This window comes from Loxodonta africana, chromosome 12 (assembly GCF_030014295.1).
Source record: "Loxodonta africana isolate mLoxAfr1 chromosome 12, mLoxAfr1.hap2, whole genome shotgun sequence".
In the NCBI taxonomy this organism is placed as follows: Eukaryota; Metazoa; Chordata; class Mammalia; order Proboscidea; family Elephantidae; genus Loxodonta; species Loxodonta africana.
The window spans coordinates 72,904,669-72,926,243 of NC_087353.1; the positions used below are offsets into that span (position 1 = coordinate 72,904,669).

The window sequence follows — 21,575 nt, forward strand, 5'->3', positions numbered from 1 at the left end:
AGAGCTAAGTGATGTTTGTTTTGCCCCTAGAACACTGAGTTCCAGTGAGGTCAAGTGACTTGTCCAAGGTCATTCTCTATTCAATGGCAGGGCAGTGTTCAACCCACGTTTATCTAATCTATGTTAAAGTCTCTTTTCTCTAGAAAGGTGGTTCTCAAACTGGGTTCCTCAGACTCCAAGGGCTCCACAGAGGTCAAGAGTGAGACAATTCTGTTCTACCTCCTACTTCAGTGAGCAGTGCCTGAGGTCTTAAAAGCTTACAAGCAGCCACCTGAGATAAAACGATTGGTCCCTATTCACCTGGAACAGCAGAGAAAGAAGGAGACCCAGGAATTGGAAAAAAAAATGGACCGCAGGTATAATTGCCTCCATAAACTATTAGCTCCAGACCAGAAGAAATGGGTGGTGCCTGGCTACTGTTACTGAACATTTTGATCAAGGACCCAACAGATGGCTCCTGATCAAAAGAAGGAAATGCGTGGAACAGAAGTTTAAACTCATGTAGAAACCAGACTTACTGGATCCACTGAGACTGGGGGAACCCCTGAATCTAATGCTTGGAAATCATCTTTAAATCTTGAACCAAAACTATTCCATGAAGCCAGTGTCAAACTAAGCAATAGTTTAGCCCAGTGAATAAAGAGTTTTGCCTCAAGCCTAGCACTCATAAAAAAATTGTCTATATGAGTGTGAACCGACAACAGTTTATCCAAAGCACAGGTGAGAACTTTAAGGGAGAGAAAGCCTAAATGAATGGTGATGAAACAATATGGGTAGAGACAGTGAAAATGGTGACACGATGTGAAGTAGGTAACCAATGTTATTGAACGGTTCATGTAGAGATTGTGAATGGATGTATGCTTGGTTGTGCATATTGCCAACAAAAATAAATAAAATATTTTTAAAAACCAAAAAAAAAAAAAAAAACAAACCCATGGCTGTCGAGTCGATTCCAACTTATAGCGACCCTACAGGACAGAGTAGAGCTGCCCTATAGAGTTTCCAAGGAGCGCCTCGTGGATTCGAACTGCCAACCTGTTGGTTAGCAGCCATAGCACTTAAGCAGTAGCCACCAGGGTTTATTTAAAAAAAGGAAAAGAAATTATACACAATTGATAAAAGATGGTAGAAAAACAAAACAAAAAGAAGTGAGGTGGAGTAGACAGTACTAGAAAGAGCTTGAAACCTTCTAGATAACTAATATTGCTTGAGCTCTTACTACTTTCCAGGAATTCGCTAAGTCCTTTTCTACGAGTCATCTTTTTTTCACCCCCCACAAGCTATGGGCTAGGGGCTAATGGTAACCTCACTGAACAGATGAGAAAACTGAGGTCTAAAAAGCTAATTACTAAGGTTAAATGATAAGTTAGTTGGTTGTCTGCATTTTATAGGCTGCTACCCAATTCTCCACTCCCAGTCTTAAAATACCCCTTCTGTCTCCTGCCTGCTATTCCACCATTATTGCTTCCTTCGGGGGCCTCGAAGCCTTTTGAAAGCCACAAAGCACTCTGGAGGAACTGTATCTTGAGCCCGATCAGTTAATGATCAGTGGGATCAGCTGGAAATCCGGGGACTGTGGAGGTGGAGCCCAGAGTAGGGGTGTGGGTTGCATTTGGGGCCAAATGATAAGCTTCAGCACCCGGCTAAGCCCTTGACCTCCATGCACTCACCTTGCCAGGTTCCTTGTCCATTCCCTTTCAAGCTGGGAAACAAGTTCTTCAGAGGAGTTTTCTTTCCCAAGTGACCAGAGGTCTTTTGGTCCCAGTGGCCTCCTGTAGCCCCTCCAGACCAGTCTGTAAAAGAGGATCACCAGGGGAAGCTCCTCCTGCCATCTGCTCCCTGCAGAGTCCTGCTGGGTAGCTGTGTGACCCTGGGCTGGTCACTTTTCCTCTCTGCACCTTTACTGGCTCCTTGGTAAAATGAAGGCTATTGACTGCACCTGAAATTGAAACCCTGGTGGCACAGTGGTTAAGAGCTACAGCTGCTAACTAACCAAGAGGTGAGCAGTTCGAATCTACCAGGCGCTCCTTGGAAACCATATGGGGCAGCTCTACTCTGTCCTGTAGGGTGGCTATGAGTCAGGATCGACTTGTTGGCAAGGGGTTTGGTGGGTTTTCTCAGTTTACAAGAATCCCTGGTGGTGCAGTGGTTAAGCACTGAGCAGCTAACCAAAAGGTTGGTGGTTTGAACCCACCAGCCACTCTGCAGGAGAGAGTGGCAGTCTGCTTCTGTAAAGATCACAGACTTGGGAACTCTATGGGGGCAGTTCCACTCTGTTCTATCGGGTTGCTATGAGTTCGAATTGACTCAATGGCAACAGATTTGGTTTTGGTCTCAGTTTACCAAAATTATCTCATTTAATTCTCATGTGAGCCCAGATGATTCTTGATCCATTTTGCAGATGAGGAATAAACAGGCTCAGAGATTAAATGAGGCTGGGTGGGTGAAAGCCTGGCCAGCCTTGGTCAGCTCGGGGGAAACCTCAGGGTGGGGGTGGGGAGAGCTGTGGTGAAGGAGAGCTGCTGGTGCAGGTGGGTGGGAACACCATCCCAGCCCCCGCCCTGCCAATTTACTTACTCAGAAACCCACCAGAACATGACCTTGGAGGGGAAGGAGGCCCCAGCCTCGGGACATGGATTCTGGAAAAGACAAAGAGGGGGAGGCCTGGGTCTCACATTCCATGGTGAGTGTGTGGCAAGGGGAACCAAGTGGAGGAAAACAAGATGCACTGGTCATGAGTTTAGTATCAAAAATGCACATGGAGGGGTTCTGAAGTAGATACAATGGCTCTGATGTTTCCTGCCAGGCGGGGCAAAAAGGGATTGGGCCACAAGGCTGACAGTGTCCACAGGCCAGAACTACCAAGTACCAAGAAGAACCATTGCTAATATGGAGACCAAGATGTTCTCCAAGCAAGGACCACACAATATAGACAACATCCTCAACAATACCCCACAGTGAATGTGGTAAAGAGGGATCTGTCCTGCGATTGTGCCAGCTATTCCAGAAAGGCTACACCGATTTATACTCTTCGCCAATTGGGCACGAGGACAACCATTTCACCACATCTTCACCACCACAGCCTGTTACCACTTTTTAAAATTATTTGCCGTTCCGGTATGCAAACTAATAATAAAAACAAAAATAACGTCTCATTATAGTGTTAATTCGATTGCTTGAGCAGTTGAGCATCTTTTTATATGATTAACTGCGTCTTCCCCAGAAAACCTTTCCTAACTTCTCAGGGTTAACCTTTGTTCACTCTCATGGATCACGAACTCCTCCTTCAGAGCTCTTACCCCAGTCGTTAATTTTCCACGCAGCTGTGAAATTCTGTGATTAATGCCTAGCTCCCCTACTTGACTGTCAGCTGCATAAGAGCAGGGGCCATATCTGCTTGGTCACCATAGAACCCTCAGCACCTAGCTGCGGCACGGAGCAGGGGTTGGCAAACTACAGCTCGAGGGCCAAATCCAGCCCAATGCCTGTTTCTGCAAATAAAGTTTTACTGAAACAGGGCCAAGCTCATTTATTTACATATTGCCTATTCTACTTTTATGCTACAACAGCAGAGTTGAGTAGTCGAAACAGAGACCATCTGGTCCACATGGACTAAAATATTTACTCTCTAGCCCTCTACAGAAAAAGTTGGCTCACCCCTGGCATAAAGTAGATATTCAATACCCTTTTTTGCTGAATGACTGAATGAATTAAAAATTCAAAACCAATGTTCTAGTTCAAGTCCCTTAGGTCACACGGAGAGACAAGAGATCTGAATTGGGGCAGGGACAAGGGAGCCACTGGGTTGGAGACCTGGTGACTTACAGACTGCTGGGGGTCTTTAGGAAAGAAGGGGGGTTGATCCGCCAGGCAGGACAGCACAAACTGTGCCACGACTAGAGTCAAAGACAGGTAGGTCGACAGGTGGCGGAAAGGGTCACTCTGGAAGTCCTGTGGGAGAGAAATTAGAAGCCCCACTGAGTCTGGGCGGGTAGAAGTCAGCCCGTAGGGCTCATGGGTAGTAGCAGTTAGAGAGGGTGCCCATAAAGGGAGAAAAGGTGGAGGCTGAAGAGGATTTCTGCAGCTGGAATGCTAACAAGGCAGGGTCATGGGCTTCAAAAACCAGTCTCCCGGCATTCCTGGGTGTCCAGATTCACAAACAACCTGACTTACACATTCTGTCCATACAAGTGAGCCAAAGCCATGTCTGGGATTTGCCCACAGCCAATTGGACATGCGTTGAAGGGATACTTCACCTTTCTCCTTATGCCAGTAAGGGAATCCTTATTCCCTTTCAGCCCCAACCCCAGTCTCCCATCCCACCGTCCGCTTGGCCAGTGTTCTCTGGTTTATGGAGAAGAGGCTGGTCTGATTGGGCAATGACTCTGCCTTGAGCACATCCAAGGGCCTTTACGTGCACCGTCCCATCAAGTCCCTCCCCACACCCTCCTCCGACCCCAGCTGGGGTTTGCTGCTCCATTTTACTAATGGGGCAACCAAGGCTCAGAGAAGCAGTAGCACCTTGCTCAAGGGCATGCAGATTATTTGAGCCAAATCATGAGCTGTTGCAATGCCACAGCTGCCTGGCATTGCTGACCCATTGTCTGGTGACGGCACCTAATTTGCTTTCCCCATGCTTGGGTATGTGGCTCATGGGGAACTGATTCCACTCTAAGGGGCGGCAAGTGACCCAGGCTTGGCCCATGAGTATATTCTAGATCCCTGGCAACTGTGATTGCTTTAGGCATGGACATAAGACATTAGCTTGGCCAATAAGATCCTTCTACTAAGTTTGCTACATTGGTAGAACACAAATCTGGAGCTACTGGTGGCCCTTCTTGCTACCCGGGAAAATGTAGGTAGGATAGAGAAAAGCAGAGCTGACAGAGAGAAATAGCAATATAATGGTGCCATTTGAACACCTGAATCCAGCTATGCCTGAATTCCCCCTGGAGATCCCACATGCATAAGCAAATAAATTCCCTCTTATTTTTCTCAGTGCTTAAGCTAATGTGAGCTATGTTTTTGTTGCTTGAAGCAATTGCGTGTGAGTCCATGGTTGCATGATGAATGAATAAAGGCATGTAAGTGCATAAATGGTGTGCAAGTGATGCGTGTAATATGAATGTGTAAGACGATGGTTACTCGTGTAGGTAAAAAACGTGTGGGATGATGGGTACTTGTGATGATTAATTTTATGTGTCAGCTTGGATAGGCTCTGGTGCCTAGTTGTTTGGTCGAATACTTGTCTAGATGTTGCTATGGAGATATTTAGATAGGATTAACATTTAAAATCAGTTGACTTTAAGTAAAATGTATTACCTTCCACATGTGTGTGGGTCTCATCCAATCAGCTGAAGGCCTTAAGAGCAAAAACTCCAGTTTCTCCAAGGGAGAAGGATTCTGCCTCAAAACTGTAACATAGACATCCTGCTGGAGGTTCCAGCCTGCCACCTGGCCTACAGATTTTGGGCTTGTCAGCCCCCAAGAATGCATAAGAATTCCTTAAAATCTCTCTCTTTCTCTCTCTCTCTCTATATATACGCACAAACATATCCCTCGAGGCCCTGTGTGGTGTAAACAGTTAAGTGCTTGGCTACTAACCCTGGATGAAAGGCCTGGTGTATCTACTTCCAAAAGGTCACAGCCACTGAAAACCCTATGGAGTACAGTTCTACTCTGGAACGCATGGGGTCACCACGAGTTGGAATCCATGTGTTGGCAACTGGTTTGGCTTTTGGTTTTATATACAGCTCCTGTTAGTTCTGTTTCTCTGGAGAAGCCTGATTAATACAGTACGGAGAGAGTACATTTGTATGTCTCCAGGGAGCCCAGGTGGCTCAGTGGTTAAGAGCTTAGACTGTTAACCAAAAGGTCAGGAGTTTGAATCCAACACTACAGGGTCGCTATGAGTTGGAATCGACTTGACGGCAATGGATTTGGGTTGTTTGGGTTTAGAGTATAGTGACTGCAGTGTGTGTGTTTGTGTGGCGAATAAGTTCTTTGTGGAAAGAAAATGAAGGAAGATAGGACTCAAGGCCTGAAACCACCATTTTGGTTTCCCCAGGTGGCCCAGGTCCCCACTTACCCCTTGCGAGGCCTGCTGGGCAGCGTTGGTGGCCGGCAAGACGCAGGAGAGCAGCCAGTACCCAAACAGCACCCCAGAAGCCTGGATGCCCTTCTTCCTGTCCATGTGGATAATAAATAGGGCGAAGCTCTGGACAAGAGAGTTAGGAAGGGCCCCTTAAGACAGGGGGCAGGGAGGGCACTTGGCTCCATCCTCCCTGTCACCCTCCAGCAGCAGCCTGGGAAAGCCAGGCTCCAGACTGGGGACAGCTTTACCATTGTAGTGAGCCATACGGTGGGGTGAATTAGGAATTCCAGGGCCTGGGGTGTTCTCTGCTGAATTTCCCAAAGTGATACAGCCACGTTGGAGGTGTACAGGACTACCAGGATGGACCCGAGCACCTGGGAAGACAGGCTCAGGTAAGGCTGGTGGGTAAAAGAGAGATGGCGGCATCTGGACGGTGACCCACGTACAACTGGGCAGTGGGCTCTGCAGCTTCTGGGATGGGGCCCTGTAACAGAACAATCCCATAATTTCACAGTGCCAGCATAAAGAACACATCAGAAGATGCACAGAGGAGGTTGCAGGTAATTTTTGACACAAGGATCTGAGTCAACTCAGTGTTTTCCTAAATGTAGGAAGTGCCTCAACAGTGCCTAAGCAAGATGACTTTAGGTATGAGAAAGAGCCTGAAATGAAATTTACTCACGGGGTAAAAAGTTATACCATTTTCAAGTCTCTTTCAATCCCTAGAAAGCCTTGGTTGGGACCATGCTGATCTCTTTTTCAAACAAGAGAGGGAGAAAAGATGAGAGCGTGCATATAGGGGAAAGAAGGCCAGAACAAGGCACATGACAGCAACTAAAATATCAAGGAGCCCTGGTGGCACAGTGGTTAAGCACTCAGCTGCTAACCAAAAGGTTGCTAACTGAAAGGTCAGTGGTTTGAACTCCACCAGCTGCTTTGCGGGAGAAAGATGTGGCAGTCTGCTTCAGTAAAGACTATAGGGTTGCTATGAATTGGAATCCACTTGATGGCTACCAGTTTTTGCCCTTTTAGAAAAAGTTTGCAGATTCCTGGATACCCAAACCAACCAAACCCATTGCTGGCACGTCAATTCTGACTCATAGTGACCCCATGTGACAGAGTAGAACTGCTCCATAGGGTTTCCTAGGCTATAATCTTTACAGGGAGCCCTCGTGGCATACTGGTTAAGACCTCAGCTGCTAACCAAAAGGCTGGCAGTTTGAATCCACCCGCTGTTTCTTGGAAACCCTATTGGGTAGTTCTACTCTGTCCCATAGGGTCATATGAGTCACAGTCAACTTGATGACAAGTTGGTTTGGTTTGGGTAGGTTTGAACCACTGACCTTTTTGGTTAGCAGCCAAGCACTTAACCGTTATGCTACCAGGGCTCCTTTAAAATAAACATATAACAATTTAAATGACTGTTTTGCAGTATTTCCAAAAGGGAAACATTAAAATAAATGCGTAATTGTTAAAATTTTTAAAAAAGGTTCATCCCAGTGCAGCCCTAACCATCTTGTGTACCCCAGGGGTACACATTCCACACTTTGGGAGATGTCAGTGATGGCAGCTGTAAACTGTCCAGAACCATACGAGTGTCACCATGTGTGTTTGTTCTTCAGAGTTTTCTCTGTGGCCCCTTCGGTGTTGCTCTCTGGTTGGTTAACTGGTTCCTTCCTTTTCCCCACCCTGTCTGTTCCTTGACAGGAGTGTCTACTTTGGGGTTTCCACCTGTCCCCTCCTTCCCACTATCTGGTTCCAGGGTCCTAGCGGTGACAGCTACCATTTTGGCTTTGAAGAGAGGGGACATCCGGAGGTAGCCTCTGCCATGGTGGTGGATGTAGAGGAGGTAGATGGGGCCAAGGATCCAGAGGTACATGGGGGGCACCCAGAGCCCCGCCGTTCTCAGGAAGCATAGGTTCAGCAGGCGGGCAGTGGCAGGCTCGGGCTCAGTCTGGTTCCAGGCCTGCGGGAATACAGGGGACCCTTAGGAAACAGGGATCATAATCTCACCTGGAACTTTTGGACACTGAACATTTATGTAAAAATGTGCCAAGCTCTGAAGTAGATGCATTTTTCATCCTAATTTTGCAGATGAGCAACCCAGGACCCAGAGAGGCTGAGTAACTTGCCCAACTTCACTCTGCTGGAAAGTGGTGGTGCTAGGATTCGAACCCAGGTGGTTGAGTCCTGATGAGGGCTAGGCATACATAGTCACTTAATCCTTACATCAATTCTAGAAGGTAGGAGCTGCTGTCTTCATTTCACAGATGAGGAAACTGAGGCACAGAAACGGGAACTACCTCCTTTGAAACCAAAAAACCAAACCTGTTGCAATTGAGTCAATTCCAACTCATAGTGACCCTATAGGACAGAACAGAACTGTCCCATAAGGTTTCCAAGGAGCACCTGGTGGATTCAAAATGCCGACTTCTTGGTTAGTGGCCATAGCTCTTAACCACTACACCACCAGGGTTTCCCCACCTCCGGTCCACGCAAATAGGAAATGGCAGAGGTGACTCCCTGGTAGCCCCTCTGACCCCAAAGTTTGTTCTATGGGGTCCTGATCTGTGAATTTTACCTCACCCCTTCTGCTGCCCTCTCTACCCTAGAACAAATTCGACTATGAAGTTTAGAGGACATGGGCCCTTTAATTCTCTCTCCACTGTCTTACACCACCCCCTGCACTCTCTCCTCTCAGCTTTGCCACTCACCAGCTGTGTGACCTTCAACCTCATTCTTTACAAAAGGGGGATAAGGTTGTATTAAATGGGCTGAAAAACTCAGAACACATGCTGGGAACCAGGAAGCCCTCGATTAACAGTTAAGCGATTAACAGTTAAGCGCTTGACGACTAACCTCAAGGTGGATTTGAACCCACCCAGATGCACCTCAGAAGAAAGGTCCAGAGATCTGCTTCAGAAAGTCACAGTTTTGAAAACCCTATGGAACGCTGTTCCACTCTAACACATATGGGGTCACCAGGAGTCCGAGTCGACTGGACAGCAATGGATTTGGTTTTTGATTTACTATTATTTATTTATCCACCTGGCCCCAAAAGTCCTGTGAAGTAGATTTTCTTACCCCCCCACCCCCCACCTCCACTGGTGGGGCTACTGCTGTTAACCAAAAGGTCGGCTGTTGGAATCCACTAGCCGCTCCTTGGAAACCCTATGGGGCAGTTCTATTCTGTCCTATAGGGTCGGCTATAAGTTGGAATCGACTGGACAGAAACGGGTTTTGGTTTTCCACCTTCACTCCTTAGAGCTCTTTGCTAAGTGCCTGGCATGAGTAAGGAAGCTAGAGAGGTAGGGGGTCCATGGGACCGGAAAGGGCTCTTTGGGGGTTTGTGGTTGGGGACTGGAGAGGGGGCACTAGCCTTATGTAAATGAGGAGTCACTGTTCTTAGAAGCTGGGAGGTCTGGAGAATCCTTTAATATGTTTGACCAAAGGGGCCGCCCTCCCGGGTCCTGTTGGGGGTGGGGTGTGGGGAAGGGGCAGAGAAGGTCTTCTCTCTTCACAGGCTGGGGCCTGGGTTCTCTCCCCTCCTCAATCTCGGTGGAGAAAAGGAGAGTGGGCGGAGTGGGGGCACTCACCCCAGGACCCGCGCAGGGGTCGCCAGGCGCGGCCATCTGGTCTGTCCGTCTGTCGGTGTATCTGCCCGCCCCTGAGGAGCCTCCAGGGCCGCGTTCCCGGCCCGGCAAGGGGCGGGGCCGGGTCGGCCTGGTCGGGATTCGAGCTCTGGAATCTGCAGGCCCCGGGCAAGGTCCGGCCGCGCGGCGTGGGTGGGGCGAGAAGGCGTGAAGCGGGGCGAGGCGAAGGGGGCTCTCAGGGAGGCCCAAGCAGGCGCAGGGGGCGGAGGGAGGAACTCCGGAACCCCATAAAGTCCAGTGGCACTCCATTTACCGCCTCCCTCACAACAAGTATCCCAAACTTTTGAAACACTTCGAACCCAGCAATTCCACTTTTAAAAACGTGTCCTGATGAATGAACCTAACAGACGTACAGATGTTTATAACGAGAACACATGGCAATAACCTAAGTATCCAACAGCAGGGGACGGCCTGGGTAAGGGGGAAGGGGGGAGACTGTGGTTAGAGGGGCAGTCTCCTCACCCGTGGGAAGGACATAGTCTCTGGGGTGGAGAAAGCGTTTAAGATTATTAATAGGCGTTTATCAATGTGCCAGACACGCAATCAAAGTTAGCTGTTATTGGAATTAGGGCCCTGATGGCGCAGTGATTTAGCACTCGGTTAGCTGTTAGAACCCACCAGCCGCTCTACAGAGAGAGATGTGGCAATCTTCATTTGGTTAAAGATTACCCTTTGCGGTCGAGTGGGTTCCGACTCATAGTGACCCAACAGGGCGGAGTAGAACTGCCCCATAGGATTTCCAAGGACTGGCAGGTGGATTTGAACAGCCAACCTTTTGTTTAGCAGCTGAATGCTTAACCACTGTGCTACCAGGGCTCCTCATGGTAAACATTACAGCCTAGAAAACCCTATGGGCACTACTACTCTGCCCTCTAGGTCCTTATGAGTCCGACTGGACTACAACCACTTTATTAGAATTAGAGGAGCGCTGTTGGCACAGTGGTTAAGAGCTTGGCTGCTAATCGAAAGATGTGAAGTTCGGACCCATCCAGGGGGAAAAGATCTGCTTCCGTAAACACTATCGCCAAGGAAACCCCATGGGGCAGTTTCACTTTGTCCTATAGGGTCACTATGAGTCAGAATCGACTCCATAGCCACAGGTTTATTATTATTATTTTTCAGTTTGTATTACTAGAACTTCTATTTCGCCCATAGATTACTCAGCAGTGGTTTATGATGCCATTGCAGAAATATATTATTACGGAAAGATGGCTGCTAAATGCTAAGCGGAAAAAAGTTTATAATACTGAATAGGCTATTGTAAGGAATTGAGCTGTGTCTGCCAAAAATGTGTGTCAACTTGGCTAGTCCATGATTCCCAGTATTGTGATTGTCCACCGTTTTCTCATCTGAAGTGATTTCCCTATGTGCTGCAAATCCTATGATGTTAATGAGGCAAGAATAGAGGCAGTTATGTTAATGAGGCAGGACTCAATCTGCAGGATTAGGTTGTATCTTGAGTCAATCTCTTTTGAGATATAATAGAAAGAAGCGAGTAGAGAGACAGGGGGACCTCATACCACCAAGAAAGTAGTGCCAGGAGCAGTGTGTATCCTTTGGACCCAGGGTTCCTGCACTGAGAAGCGCCTAGACTAAGGGAAGCTCAATGACAAAGACCTTCCTCCGGAGCTGACAGAGAAAGCTTTCCACTGGAGCTGGTGCCCTGAATTTGGACTTCTAGCCTACTAGACTGTGAAAGCCATCCACTTGTGGTATTTCTGTTACAGCAGCACTAGGACTAAGAAAGTTATTATATCCTTTTTGTAAATATACAAACAGTACATGCCTGAATTAGGGAAAGTAGAGAAGGAAGTCAAATAACTTACCTTTCCTCCCTGGGTCTTAAAACAAAGTTTGTGCACTGAGTCAGCATCCCTAGACACCAGTTCTTTTTGGAAATGGCCCTATGAAATATATTTGTAGGGATAAAAAGAAGGAAATGCACTGAAGCTGTGATCATGGGGTATCCTAATTTTCTTTTTACTTTTCTATTTTCTGTCTTTCTGCAACAAGTGTGCAATCTTTTCAAGATAGCAGTGAAAACTTCCGCTTTTTCAGACAGACAAGCCCAAGTGCTCAGCTCTGGCAAAGAATTAAAACCCTCTGCACTCTGCACAAGGAGCCTTGGTGGTGTAGTTGTTAAGCACTCGGCTGCTAACCTAAAGGTCTGCAGTTCGAACCCACTGGCCACTCTGAGGGAGAAAGATGTGGCAGTCTGCTTCTGTAAAGATTTACAGCCTTGGAGACCTTATGGGGCAGTTCTAGTCTGTCCTATAGGGTCACTATGAGTCAGAATTGACAGCAACAGGTTTTTTGGTCATCAAGTCAGAAGACCTCAGGGGTCATCTACGTCAATTGGCACAATATAGTTCATAAAGACAAAGTTCTACATCCTACTTTGGTGAGTAGTGTCTGAGGTCTTAAAAGCTTATGAGCAGCCATCTAAGATACAACTATTGGTCTCTCACCATTTGGAGCAAAGGAGAGTGAAGAAAACCAAAGGCTCAAGGGAACAGTTAGTCCAAAGGACTAATGGACCACATGACTACAGCCTACACTACCCCAAGACAAGAATGATGGTGCCTGGCTACCACTACCGACCACTCTGACTGGGTCACAACAGAGAGTACTGGATAATTGTAGAACGAAAAATCAAATTCACAAAAAAGGCCAGACTTACTGGTCTGACAGATACTAGAGGAACCCCCAAGACTATGGCCTTAAGACACCCTTCTGAATTAGAACTGGAGCCATTCCTTGTGACCACCTTCCAACCAAAACCATAGACAGGCCCATAAAATAAACAGTAACACCCGACAGGAATATGCTCCTTAGAATAATTATGCAAGATCGAAAGGGCAACATTTGCCCAAAAGCAAAGATAAGAAGGCAGAAAGTGCTAGAAAATCAGGATGAAAGGAAACGGGGTAACTGGGACAGAAATGGGGGGAGTGCTGACACATTGTGGGGATGAAACCAAAGTCATAGAGCACTTTATGTACAAACTATGGAATGGGAAACTGATTTGTTCTGTAAACTTTCACCTAACGCACAATAAAAAATAATGATAAAAAAGAAGTCAGGGAGAACACAGGAAATCAGTTGGGATGAGCCAAGAACTGGGCGTAGAGATCCCAATTCCTAGTTTCAACTCTCTGAACAGCAGTTGGCTGGATGTAGAGAGCCCCTGACAAGTGCCTTCCTCTCTGGGCCTGGTTTTCCATTCTGAAAGAAGAGCAGGCTCCACAGACCAGCCTTTACTTATTCAATGTCCTAGTTATTGACTAAGACAAAGGAGGGATTTCTGCTCAGGAGAGTAAAAAAAGGCAACTGTTTCCATGTCGGTTATATAAAAAAAAAACCCATTGCTGTCCAGTGGATTCCAACTCATAATGACCCTACAGGACAGAGTAGAACTGCCCCATAGGGCTTCCAAGGCTGTAAATCTTTATGGAAGCAGGCTTTCACATCTTTCTCCTGTGCAGTGACTGGTGGGTTCAAACTGCCGACCTTTTGGTTAGCAGCCAAGCACTTAACCAATGCGCTACCAATAAACAAAACTTTAAATAGTTTCTCTTTATAACTGATCAGTTGACAGTCTTGTTTTTTCCAGTGAGAATACAGAGAGACTGAAATCAAATCTGCATATGGTTGAAACCCTCCAGGCAATGTATTGTTCGATTACATAAAACCACCATGAAATTTTTGATGATTGTGTAGTTTAAAGTCATAGTTATTCCTAGTTATATATTGTTAAAGTTTTATCCCAAATGGCAAATTGCGGTGGGGAATCTTCTTACCTCACCATTTAGAAACAAAGCGTAAAAACTATCAAAATAAAGCATTTTTTTTTTCTTTTGGGGCAAAGTGGAAGAATTCCAAATGTCAGGTCAGAAAAGCTAATTTGTCTATTTCGATGTAATGACTTGTAGTTAAGTCTACATTTTAGTATACATTCATCCTTGGGGCAAAATACAATGTGCTGATATTTAAACTTATTTGCAGGCAAATTAAATTCAACTGTATGCACCATCTTGCTGATGGGAGAAAAAAACAACCTAAATTTGTTTCTATTCAAACGTTATTAGAGCTGAGGTTAAAATAAATTTTAAATAAAATTAGATATTTTGGTTTACATCACTTGTTGATCATTTACCAAAGGAGAACGCACCAATTTATATGAACACCTAAATGGGTTTAAGATTATACATAAAAAAAAAGATTATATATCATCTGTGAAATGCATGGGTGAAAAAGATTTGGGAAAGTTGTTGGGTGGTTCAGTCAACCGCGTCTCTCCTTTCCAGCCGTGATAGTGAATTCCAAATTAGGGTTCACCTTTGGATTTTGCGCCTGCCCACAAACACCTTGCGCTGCACCTGCCAGACGTTGTGCGGAGTCCTCCAGGCCTGCAGACGGCAAAAATGGTCGCTTTTTGTTGTTGAGCATGCGCTGTGATTCTTTCTCCTGGGGGCGCGGGCGCGGGACACGAATGCGCCTGCGCAGCGGCGGGGGCGGGCCCTGTACTGTCAGGGGCCCGAAGAGAAGGAAGGAGCCCGTAGCGTGCGCCGTGAGGGGCGGGGCCAGGCGGCCTGCTGAGGGTCAAGCGGCAGAGGCTGGGCCATGCGGGCTGGCTGGATGGTGGGGCCGCCGCGGCCCGTAGTGGTCGCCGCGGTGCTGCTGCTGAGCTGCGTGGGGCTGGCGCGCGGCTCCGAGGATATCGTGGTGGGCTGCGGGGGCTTCGTCAAGTCGGACGTGGAGATCAACTACTCGCTCATCGAGGTGAGCGCCCGCTCCACGGCCCGGCCGGCGCGCTGTGTAACCCCGAGCCAGTCGCTCAGCCTCTCTGAGCCGCTGTGGCCTTTGCCCCAACACCAGGCGGTTTCCGCCAGCTCCACGTTCCTTTTCTCTTTCAAGGCTCTGCTTTCTGCGGGCTCTTCACCACCCGTTCCGCAGGCGCGCTGGAGTGGAGGTTGTTATCGTGGGGGTCAGCCACCGGATGGTGGTGGGGGCTGAACGTATGTGCACAGGGTGTGAAGGACATTTTTGGATGACGGTGGTGGTGACTCATAACTTTCACCAGACCCCTCAAAATGGAGATTCCCCCAAAATCTAGACCCTAGAGTCTTCAAAAGCCGAACTCCAAATCCACAGAATCTCGACCCAAGACCATTCTCAGGATCCAGGTCCCAGATCTCTTAAAACTAGGTCTCCGCAGGACGCAGACCCCTCAGTTCCTCTGAAAGTCAGATTGCCCGAAACCCATATTCCAGAGCCTAGAAATGACAACTTTATTCTTCAACAGTGGTTTATGCTGGTCCCATTCCAGAGACCTCCAAAGTTCTAGGCACTGGACATCCAACCCCCGGGATACTTTGAAAAGGCATTTATTCACTTTGTAGAGATCCTGACCTATTAAACTTGCATTGGAATCTCTAGGGCTGGAATCCGTGTTTTCAGCATGCCCCCAACCCCTTTCATCTTGGGCCTCCTTTTCCTCTGAAAATGGAGAGTTGTCAGCTGTCCTGACTGCCTTACTGGGTGGTGGTTGGACAGACACTGTAGAGCTGTGTGTAGATGTCTTTATTATGTTGTAAAGCCCTCTTCAGTTAGAAAGCTTTTGTGAGGAGGAAGGGGGATTGATGGAGTAGGGGTAGAAGATCGATTGTCAGGGTAGACAGGATGGGACCTGAGGGGGGTGGGCCTCTTCTGAGGCCCTGATGAGGAGGAGGAGAGGCTGAGAGAAGTGGAAGAGGCAAAGAACAAGTGCTTGGGAGGTGTTTTGAGAGAAAACGAAGAGGCTGGGAGCTGCTGAAGAGAAGGGACTGGGGAATGAGACCCCCAAAGGTTGTCTGAAAGCACATTTGAGCAGCTGCAGTGGTGAGGGTTGGAACCAGAGTGTTCTGCAAAGCAGGTTGCTGAGCATTGGAGGAAGGTTAGAAAGTAGGTCCTGCACCCCACTATCTCTTTGACCTGGCCTTGCCCCAGTTTTCATACCTGTAGAATGGTCAGGGCCATGTTGGGAGAGAAGCAGCAGAACCCAGCACTGTATATTTCCTAAAGAAGAAAACCGATTATCGTCTTCAAGGCCTGTCTGCTGCTCCTCTGTCCTTTTTGCTCTTAAGGGGTCGGCTGTTCAGTGAATCTACCCAGTGGCCGTGGTGGGGTCCTAGGATCTGCTGGGCACGTGTTGCCGGGTGCCCATGTCACCTCCTGGGTTTGCCTCCTGGTGTGTGAGTGCTGGGCATTTCAGAAGCTGCCTTTTGCAATTTGTTGCTTGCTGGGATTCCTGAAGAAAAGTTGAAGGCAGGAGGAACGCTCTCACCCCCAAGTACTAATAATAACCCCAAGAACAGAGAGCAGTTTTGAGACGCAGCATAAAGTGTGTTCCTTGAGCCCTCCAGCTGTCTGTCCAGCTGGTACACTCATTCTTTCATAATTTCTGATTATGAAATCAGATACTTTATATCTTCATGTAGATTTATATCGTCCTCTGTCCGGATCTGTACTTTATGAAAGAAATGTAAATAATCAAGATATTTCACAATCATTTTTGACTGTTTTTTGTATCCGAATACACCTTGACTCTTCTCGAGCCCTCTTCCCTGCAGGGTGATTTCATGTTATTTTCAGTCAGCAGCAAGGATTGGGCCCTTGCATTTGCTTTGCCTTGTTCTAGGCGGAGATATAACAGTGCAGTGAACAGAATGGACAGAAATCCCTGCCCTCCTGGCACTCACATTCTGTCCTTTAACAATGGTCTGTATTGTTAAAAAGAAAAATTACATCGGTTGCCAATACTTTAACAATCAGGAGATTTCATGTTAAAAAAAAAAAAAGGACTTTTGGCTTCTCTCGAAAACTCAGGCTCTCTGGGCTGTAAAACTTGGCTAGGATAAAGTAGTGACCTGTCTTCCCTTCACATGAATGCCAGCTGACATTACTTACCTGGCCCCTCTACCAGCTGCCGCCCAGTCAATTCCGACTTGTGGTGACCCTATGTGTATCAGAGTAGAACTGTGCTCCATAGGGTTTTCAATGGCTGATTTTTTGGCGGTAAATCACCAAGCCTTTCTTTTAAGGCACCTTTGGGTGGATTCGAACTTCTAGCCTTTCTTTAGGTTCGCAGCCGAGCATATTAACCATTTTCATCACTCGGACTCCACTCTAGGCAGGTGCATTTTCAATCCCTGCTTGAAATGCATGCATCTGGATTTCTTTATGGTCTTTAAACAAATTCTTCAAATAATTAAAAAAAAAGTACCTGTTGTAAAAAAAAAAAATACCTGTAGTAAACAAGATGCTGTCACAGGCACTGTGGAGCATACACAGGAGAGTAAACCATGGCCACTGCCCACAGGGGGCTTCCAGTCTGCAGGAGTTCATGCTTTTCCTTTCCCAGGTGCGTACGTGTTGAGTTTGTTGCTTAGCTGGTAAGGCTGGGTCTCTGAGAACACTTGACTATCATTTCTGTTTTGTGGTCACAGAGTATTCCCATTTTAGAGGTGAGGGCCTTAGAGGTCATTAGACCCAACTGCTTCCTTTTAGTCGAAAGAAACTGAGGCTCAGAGTGGTTAAGCCTTGTAGGTAGGTTTAGGAAACTTTCCTTGAATTCGTTCTGTGTGTTGCCAGTTGCACCGTGTTACCTTTTTTTTTCTCCCAGAGAGATGTTAACTGGTAATTCAGGCTCCTCTTTATTGAGCCCACACTCAGTGCCAGGTGCTTAACATGCATTGCTGTGAATCTGCACAGCCACCGTGAAGGGGAGGTGGCTGCGTTTGTACAGATGAAGAAGTGGAACCCGAGGAGGTTAAATGATTCACCCAAGGTCACACAATTAGTACGCGGAAGACCCAGATATTGCTGGAGTGTCTTCTTGGGTTAACAATTCATATCTAGAAATGGCTCAGGATGTGAGAGTCTTAGGGACTCCTTGAGGAAAGGACATACAATAAGTATCTTTTTGATGTTTTTGTCCTGAGAATGAAAGTAAAATAGAAAATTAAAAGTTTCTAGATGAGTGTTACTGCAAGTGTGTGGAATCGTCTGGGGTTCAGAATGCAGATTCCTGGCCCTACCTCCTGACTTGCTAGTTGAGAACTGTGGTGGGGCCCAGGAATCTGCATTTTAACAAACACCTTACTAACAACAAAGGTAAAATTTTCTGTTTTAGACCCAGAAGCTTATATGAACAACATAGAGATAGCCATTAAACTAAATTGAAATGTGTTGACAAATAAAGACTTTTGGAGTAGGCTTTAAATGGTTTCTAATCTGAAATACATTGGATCACATTATTTTAGGTCCTCTTTCTCTTCTTTCTATCTGTCCCTAATGCCTATCTTTAATAGCTGGCATATAGTATGTCCTCAGCAAAGACGTGTTGACAGAATGTATTCCGCCTTAATGTATGAAGTTAACTTTGAATGGTGATAGGATAACTTTTATTCTTTCCTTCCTTTCCAGATAAAATTGTACACCAAGCATGGGACTTTGAAATACCAGACAGACTGTGCCCCAAACAACGGTTACTTCATGATCCCCTTGTATGATAAGGTAAGAGGACAGGGCATGTCAGTCTTTATCACTCGTATTTTATGATAAGAAGTAGTGTGCTCTATAGGGCTGGGCTCACTAGGAGAGTGGCCTTTCCTGCATGAGCAAATGGGTCATCTGTTTCTCAAGTAGGAATATTCTTTAGAATATGCTGGGCATAGTCTCAGGGAGACAACTTAAAAACTGATTTAATACAGTGGTTCCCAGTATCTCCAGGGACATTTGGCAATGTCTAGAGACATTTTTGGTTGTCATAACTGGGAGAAGAGTGCCACTGGCATCTAGTGGGTAGAGGCCAGGGATACTGCTAGACACCTCCAGCCACAGGACAGCCCCGCTGTCAACAATGTGAAGGATGCAAAACCCTGGTTTAATAGAACCATTTACTATCAAGCAGCCTAAAAATATAAGAATTATACAACTAATGTGTGAATTCATGAGCTTTGTGACAAAAAAAAATCAAGTGCTTTAGAAGTATATGAAGTGAATTTGTACACTTAGCCCCTTCCTCCCCAATTCCACCTCCTGATAAGAGTTTTAGTATGCATCCTGACTGCTTTCTCTGTGTTTACAGAGACATCCACAAATATACACGCATACACATGCATGTAACACAGACGCTTGTGCACAAAGATGTGTGTCCATGCATACCCCCACTTACACACCTCCATCCACCTCACATTTCTAAATACACAGCTTTTTAAAACACTTATTTTGAAATAGAGATTCACAGGAAGTTGCAACAACCTACATCATTTTGATTTTGTTATAAATGGAATCGTACACTAGGAATTATCCTGTAATTTGATTCCCCCCCCATGATAATATCTTGGCATGCTTTCAACATCAGCACGTGGAGATCAGCTGCCTTCTTTCTAATGGCTGTATAGCATTTCAGAGTCAGGTCAAAACTGCAATCTATTTAAACACTTCTCTAGTGATGGACATAACGGGCTTTTTCAGATTAAAAAAAGTATTACTAACCACACAGCAATAAATATTCTTGAACTTACATCTTTACGCACAATGCATAGGATTGATTTCTAGAGGTGGGCTTGCTAGGTTTTATAGTTGTATTTCAAAAAAAAAAGATTACAAGTATCAGTCTCAAGATACCCAGGTTGATGAGGGGATGATGGAGTTAAAATACCTATTTTTAACAAATGACTCTAATTCCTAAAGATACGTGCTAATTCTTGGAACCTTAGGCGTGTGAGGAGTAAGTGGGAGACACGATTAATAATGTTTGTTATCAAAAAACGATTGGTTGAGTCAAATGTCTACTCACACACGGGCTTCAGTGTAGTATCTGCTGGTTGGTTCGATGGGAACTGGTGTTCAGCTTCAGCTTGCAGCAACCGAAAGGAATCAAGGTGCTCACTACCATTTACAAGAACAGAGCTACTCTTGGAATTTCATGTGTAAAAATTCTACATGTAATGATCACATCAAACGAAAGCAGTTGAAGTGTCACCTTTTTTTTTTTTTTTTTGGCTGCACACACAGATGTTTATTGTTTCCCACACAACCTTGTGTTGAAGATGTAGGGTTGGGCTGGAAGGGTAGGGTCAGGGGCTGGCAGGCTAAGACGAGGCTCCTTTCTACTTGTTCCCCTTATCGTAGGTGCCAGCACCCTTGTAGCCACTCACATAGCCTGAGTTGTCATTCACCTCTTCGCGTCCTGCGAGGCCTTTGCCTTTGCCACTCTCGTCAAAACGTTCCTTGTGGGAGCCAGTATACTTGCTGGTGTCTGTTAGCCGGTCCACGCCGCCCACCGTTGTTGCTTTGGTGACACCAGTGGTAGCTGGATCCTTGCCCTCCATGAGCTTATAAATGTTCTCCAGGGCTTCGTCTGGGCTCTTCCCCTTGAACCGTTTCTGGCCTAGCTCCTTCATTGCCTCCTGGAACTGGGCAAATGTGATGGTTCGGGCATTCTTGGCCTTGACTTTACTAAACACAATGTCCACATCAGTAGAGGTGACCATCTTGCCATCCATGATGCCACAGTCTTTGCATAGCTTGGAGAAGTTCTTGTTGTTCATTTCAGTACCACTGCTTGATGAGTCTCCAAAGACGGCAAACCGCTGGAATGTTTTCTCTGCTTCTGATGCCATGGTCAGCTGGAGGCAGGGGAGGACAGTAGGGGGGCAGGCTGGGGGGTGAGGGAGGAGGGAAGAGAGGACTGAGGAGGAATGAAAGTGAGGGTTAAGATAAAATCAGAATCAGCCCAGGGAACAGCCCTCCTCCTGCCTGTTCTCCCTACCCCTACTCTCCCTCACTGTCCATCCCACCTATCCCAGCTACAGCATCAGTTGTCCCCTTCCCAGCACCAGGGATGCTATCATGGAACCTACACACTGGAAATTCCTCACTACCTTCCCCTCTCCCCCACCACTTTTATGTACCTAAGAGAGCCCTGATGATGTCTGACCCTCCCCAGCCTTTTATGTGTGTGTGCAGGTATGTGGGAGTCAGCTGGCTGGGGGAGCTGGCACAAGGGAGACAGAAAGGGGAGGAGAGGCAAGCTTCTATGACCTTAGTGTAGGGTTTATGTGACATCACTTCCTGTCCCAGCTACAGCCTTTGTCTTGTGGGGAGGGAGCTTCTGGTCTCCTTACCTTGCCTGCCACATTGAACCAGTTGGTGGACCTTAGCACCTCTCCAGATGGTCAAACTTCCCTCATCATTCCAGGCCAGTGTACCAGTGCTCTGAGCCCTGGTCAGAATGCCTTATGATCTGGCCTACTGCAAAAGCTGAAGAGGGCCCATGGAAGGGGTTGATGCCATGAGTCCAGCATTGCCCTTCTTATTCTCCAGGCCCAGGGGTAGCGACAAACCTGAAGAATCTCACTGGCCTTGGCAGGCCATCCTCAGTAAACCAAACCAAACTCATTGCCATTGAGTCGATCCCAACTCATAGCTACCCTGTAGGACAGAGTAGAACTGCCTCATAGGGTTTCCAAGGAGCGGCTGGTGGATTTGAACTGCTGACCTTTTGGTTAGCAGCCCTAGCTCTTAACCACTGGGCCACCAGGGCTCCTCAACCTCAATAGAAATGTTAAATGGCTTCCAATATTGAGAATGGCTATCTAGGATTCACATCTCCACCCAGATCCATTCTATTCCAAGGATGGTACTTCTTCCACTACCCAGTAGAGCATGGACCTTGGAGTGTTACAGATTTGGGTAGGTCAGGGTGAAAGGGGTCAGAATGAGTCTCAGACTAGACTCTTCCAGATAAGTTTCTGTGCAGGTCAAGGACACTCCTTAGG

At 46.7% G+C, this 21,575-nt stretch overlaps 3 protein-coding genes across 3 annotated transcripts in view; 1 reads left to right on the forward strand and 2 right to left on the reverse strand.

Annotated features, from left to right (window-relative positions):
* ABCC6 (ATP binding cassette subfamily C member 6) overlaps positions 1-9,726 on the reverse strand; it is a 57,897-nt gene extending 48,171 nt beyond the window's left edge. Inside the window, exons 1-7 of the mRNA XM_064295634.1 lie at positions 9,691-9,726; positions 7,878-8,060; positions 6,343-6,468; positions 6,089-6,217; positions 3,826-3,951; positions 2,578-2,639; positions 1,671-1,793 (exon numbers count right to left, since the gene is read on the reverse strand). Coding sequence (XP_064151704.1) covers positions 1,671-1,793; positions 2,578-2,639; positions 3,826-3,951; positions 6,089-6,217; positions 6,343-6,468; positions 7,878-8,060; positions 9,691-9,726 — 785 coding nt within the window. The remainder of the gene's footprint in view (positions 1-1,670; positions 1,794-2,577; positions 2,640-3,825; positions 3,952-6,088; positions 6,218-6,342; positions 6,469-7,877; positions 8,061-9,690) is intronic.
* Positions 9,727-14,344: 4,618 nt separating this feature from the next.
* LOC100665839 (BOS complex subunit NOMO1) overlaps positions 14,345-21,575 on the forward strand; it is a 63,877-nt gene continuing 56,646 nt past the window's right edge. Inside the window, exons 1-2 of the mRNA XM_003421878.4 lie at positions 14,345-14,529; positions 18,214-18,303. Coding sequence (XP_003421926.1) covers positions 14,371-14,529; positions 18,214-18,303 — 249 coding nt within the window. The 5' untranslated portion in view covers positions 14,345-14,370. The remainder of the gene's footprint in view (positions 14,530-18,213; positions 18,304-21,575) is intronic.
* Positions 19,125-20,744, reverse strand: TPPP2 (tubulin polymerization promoting protein family member 2). The gene has a single exon (XM_064295635.1). It carries the CDS (start codon positions 20,415-20,417, stop codon positions 19,905-19,907), a length of 513 nt encoding a protein of 170 aa, XP_064151705.1. The 5' UTR covers positions 20,418-20,744; the 3' UTR covers positions 19,125-19,904.

Excerpts from the sequence above, each read along its gene's own strand:
- TPPP2 (XM_064295635.1), bottom strand. The coding sequence starts at position 20,417 with ATGGCATCAGAAGCAGAGAAAACATTCCAGCGGTTTGCCGTCTTTGGA.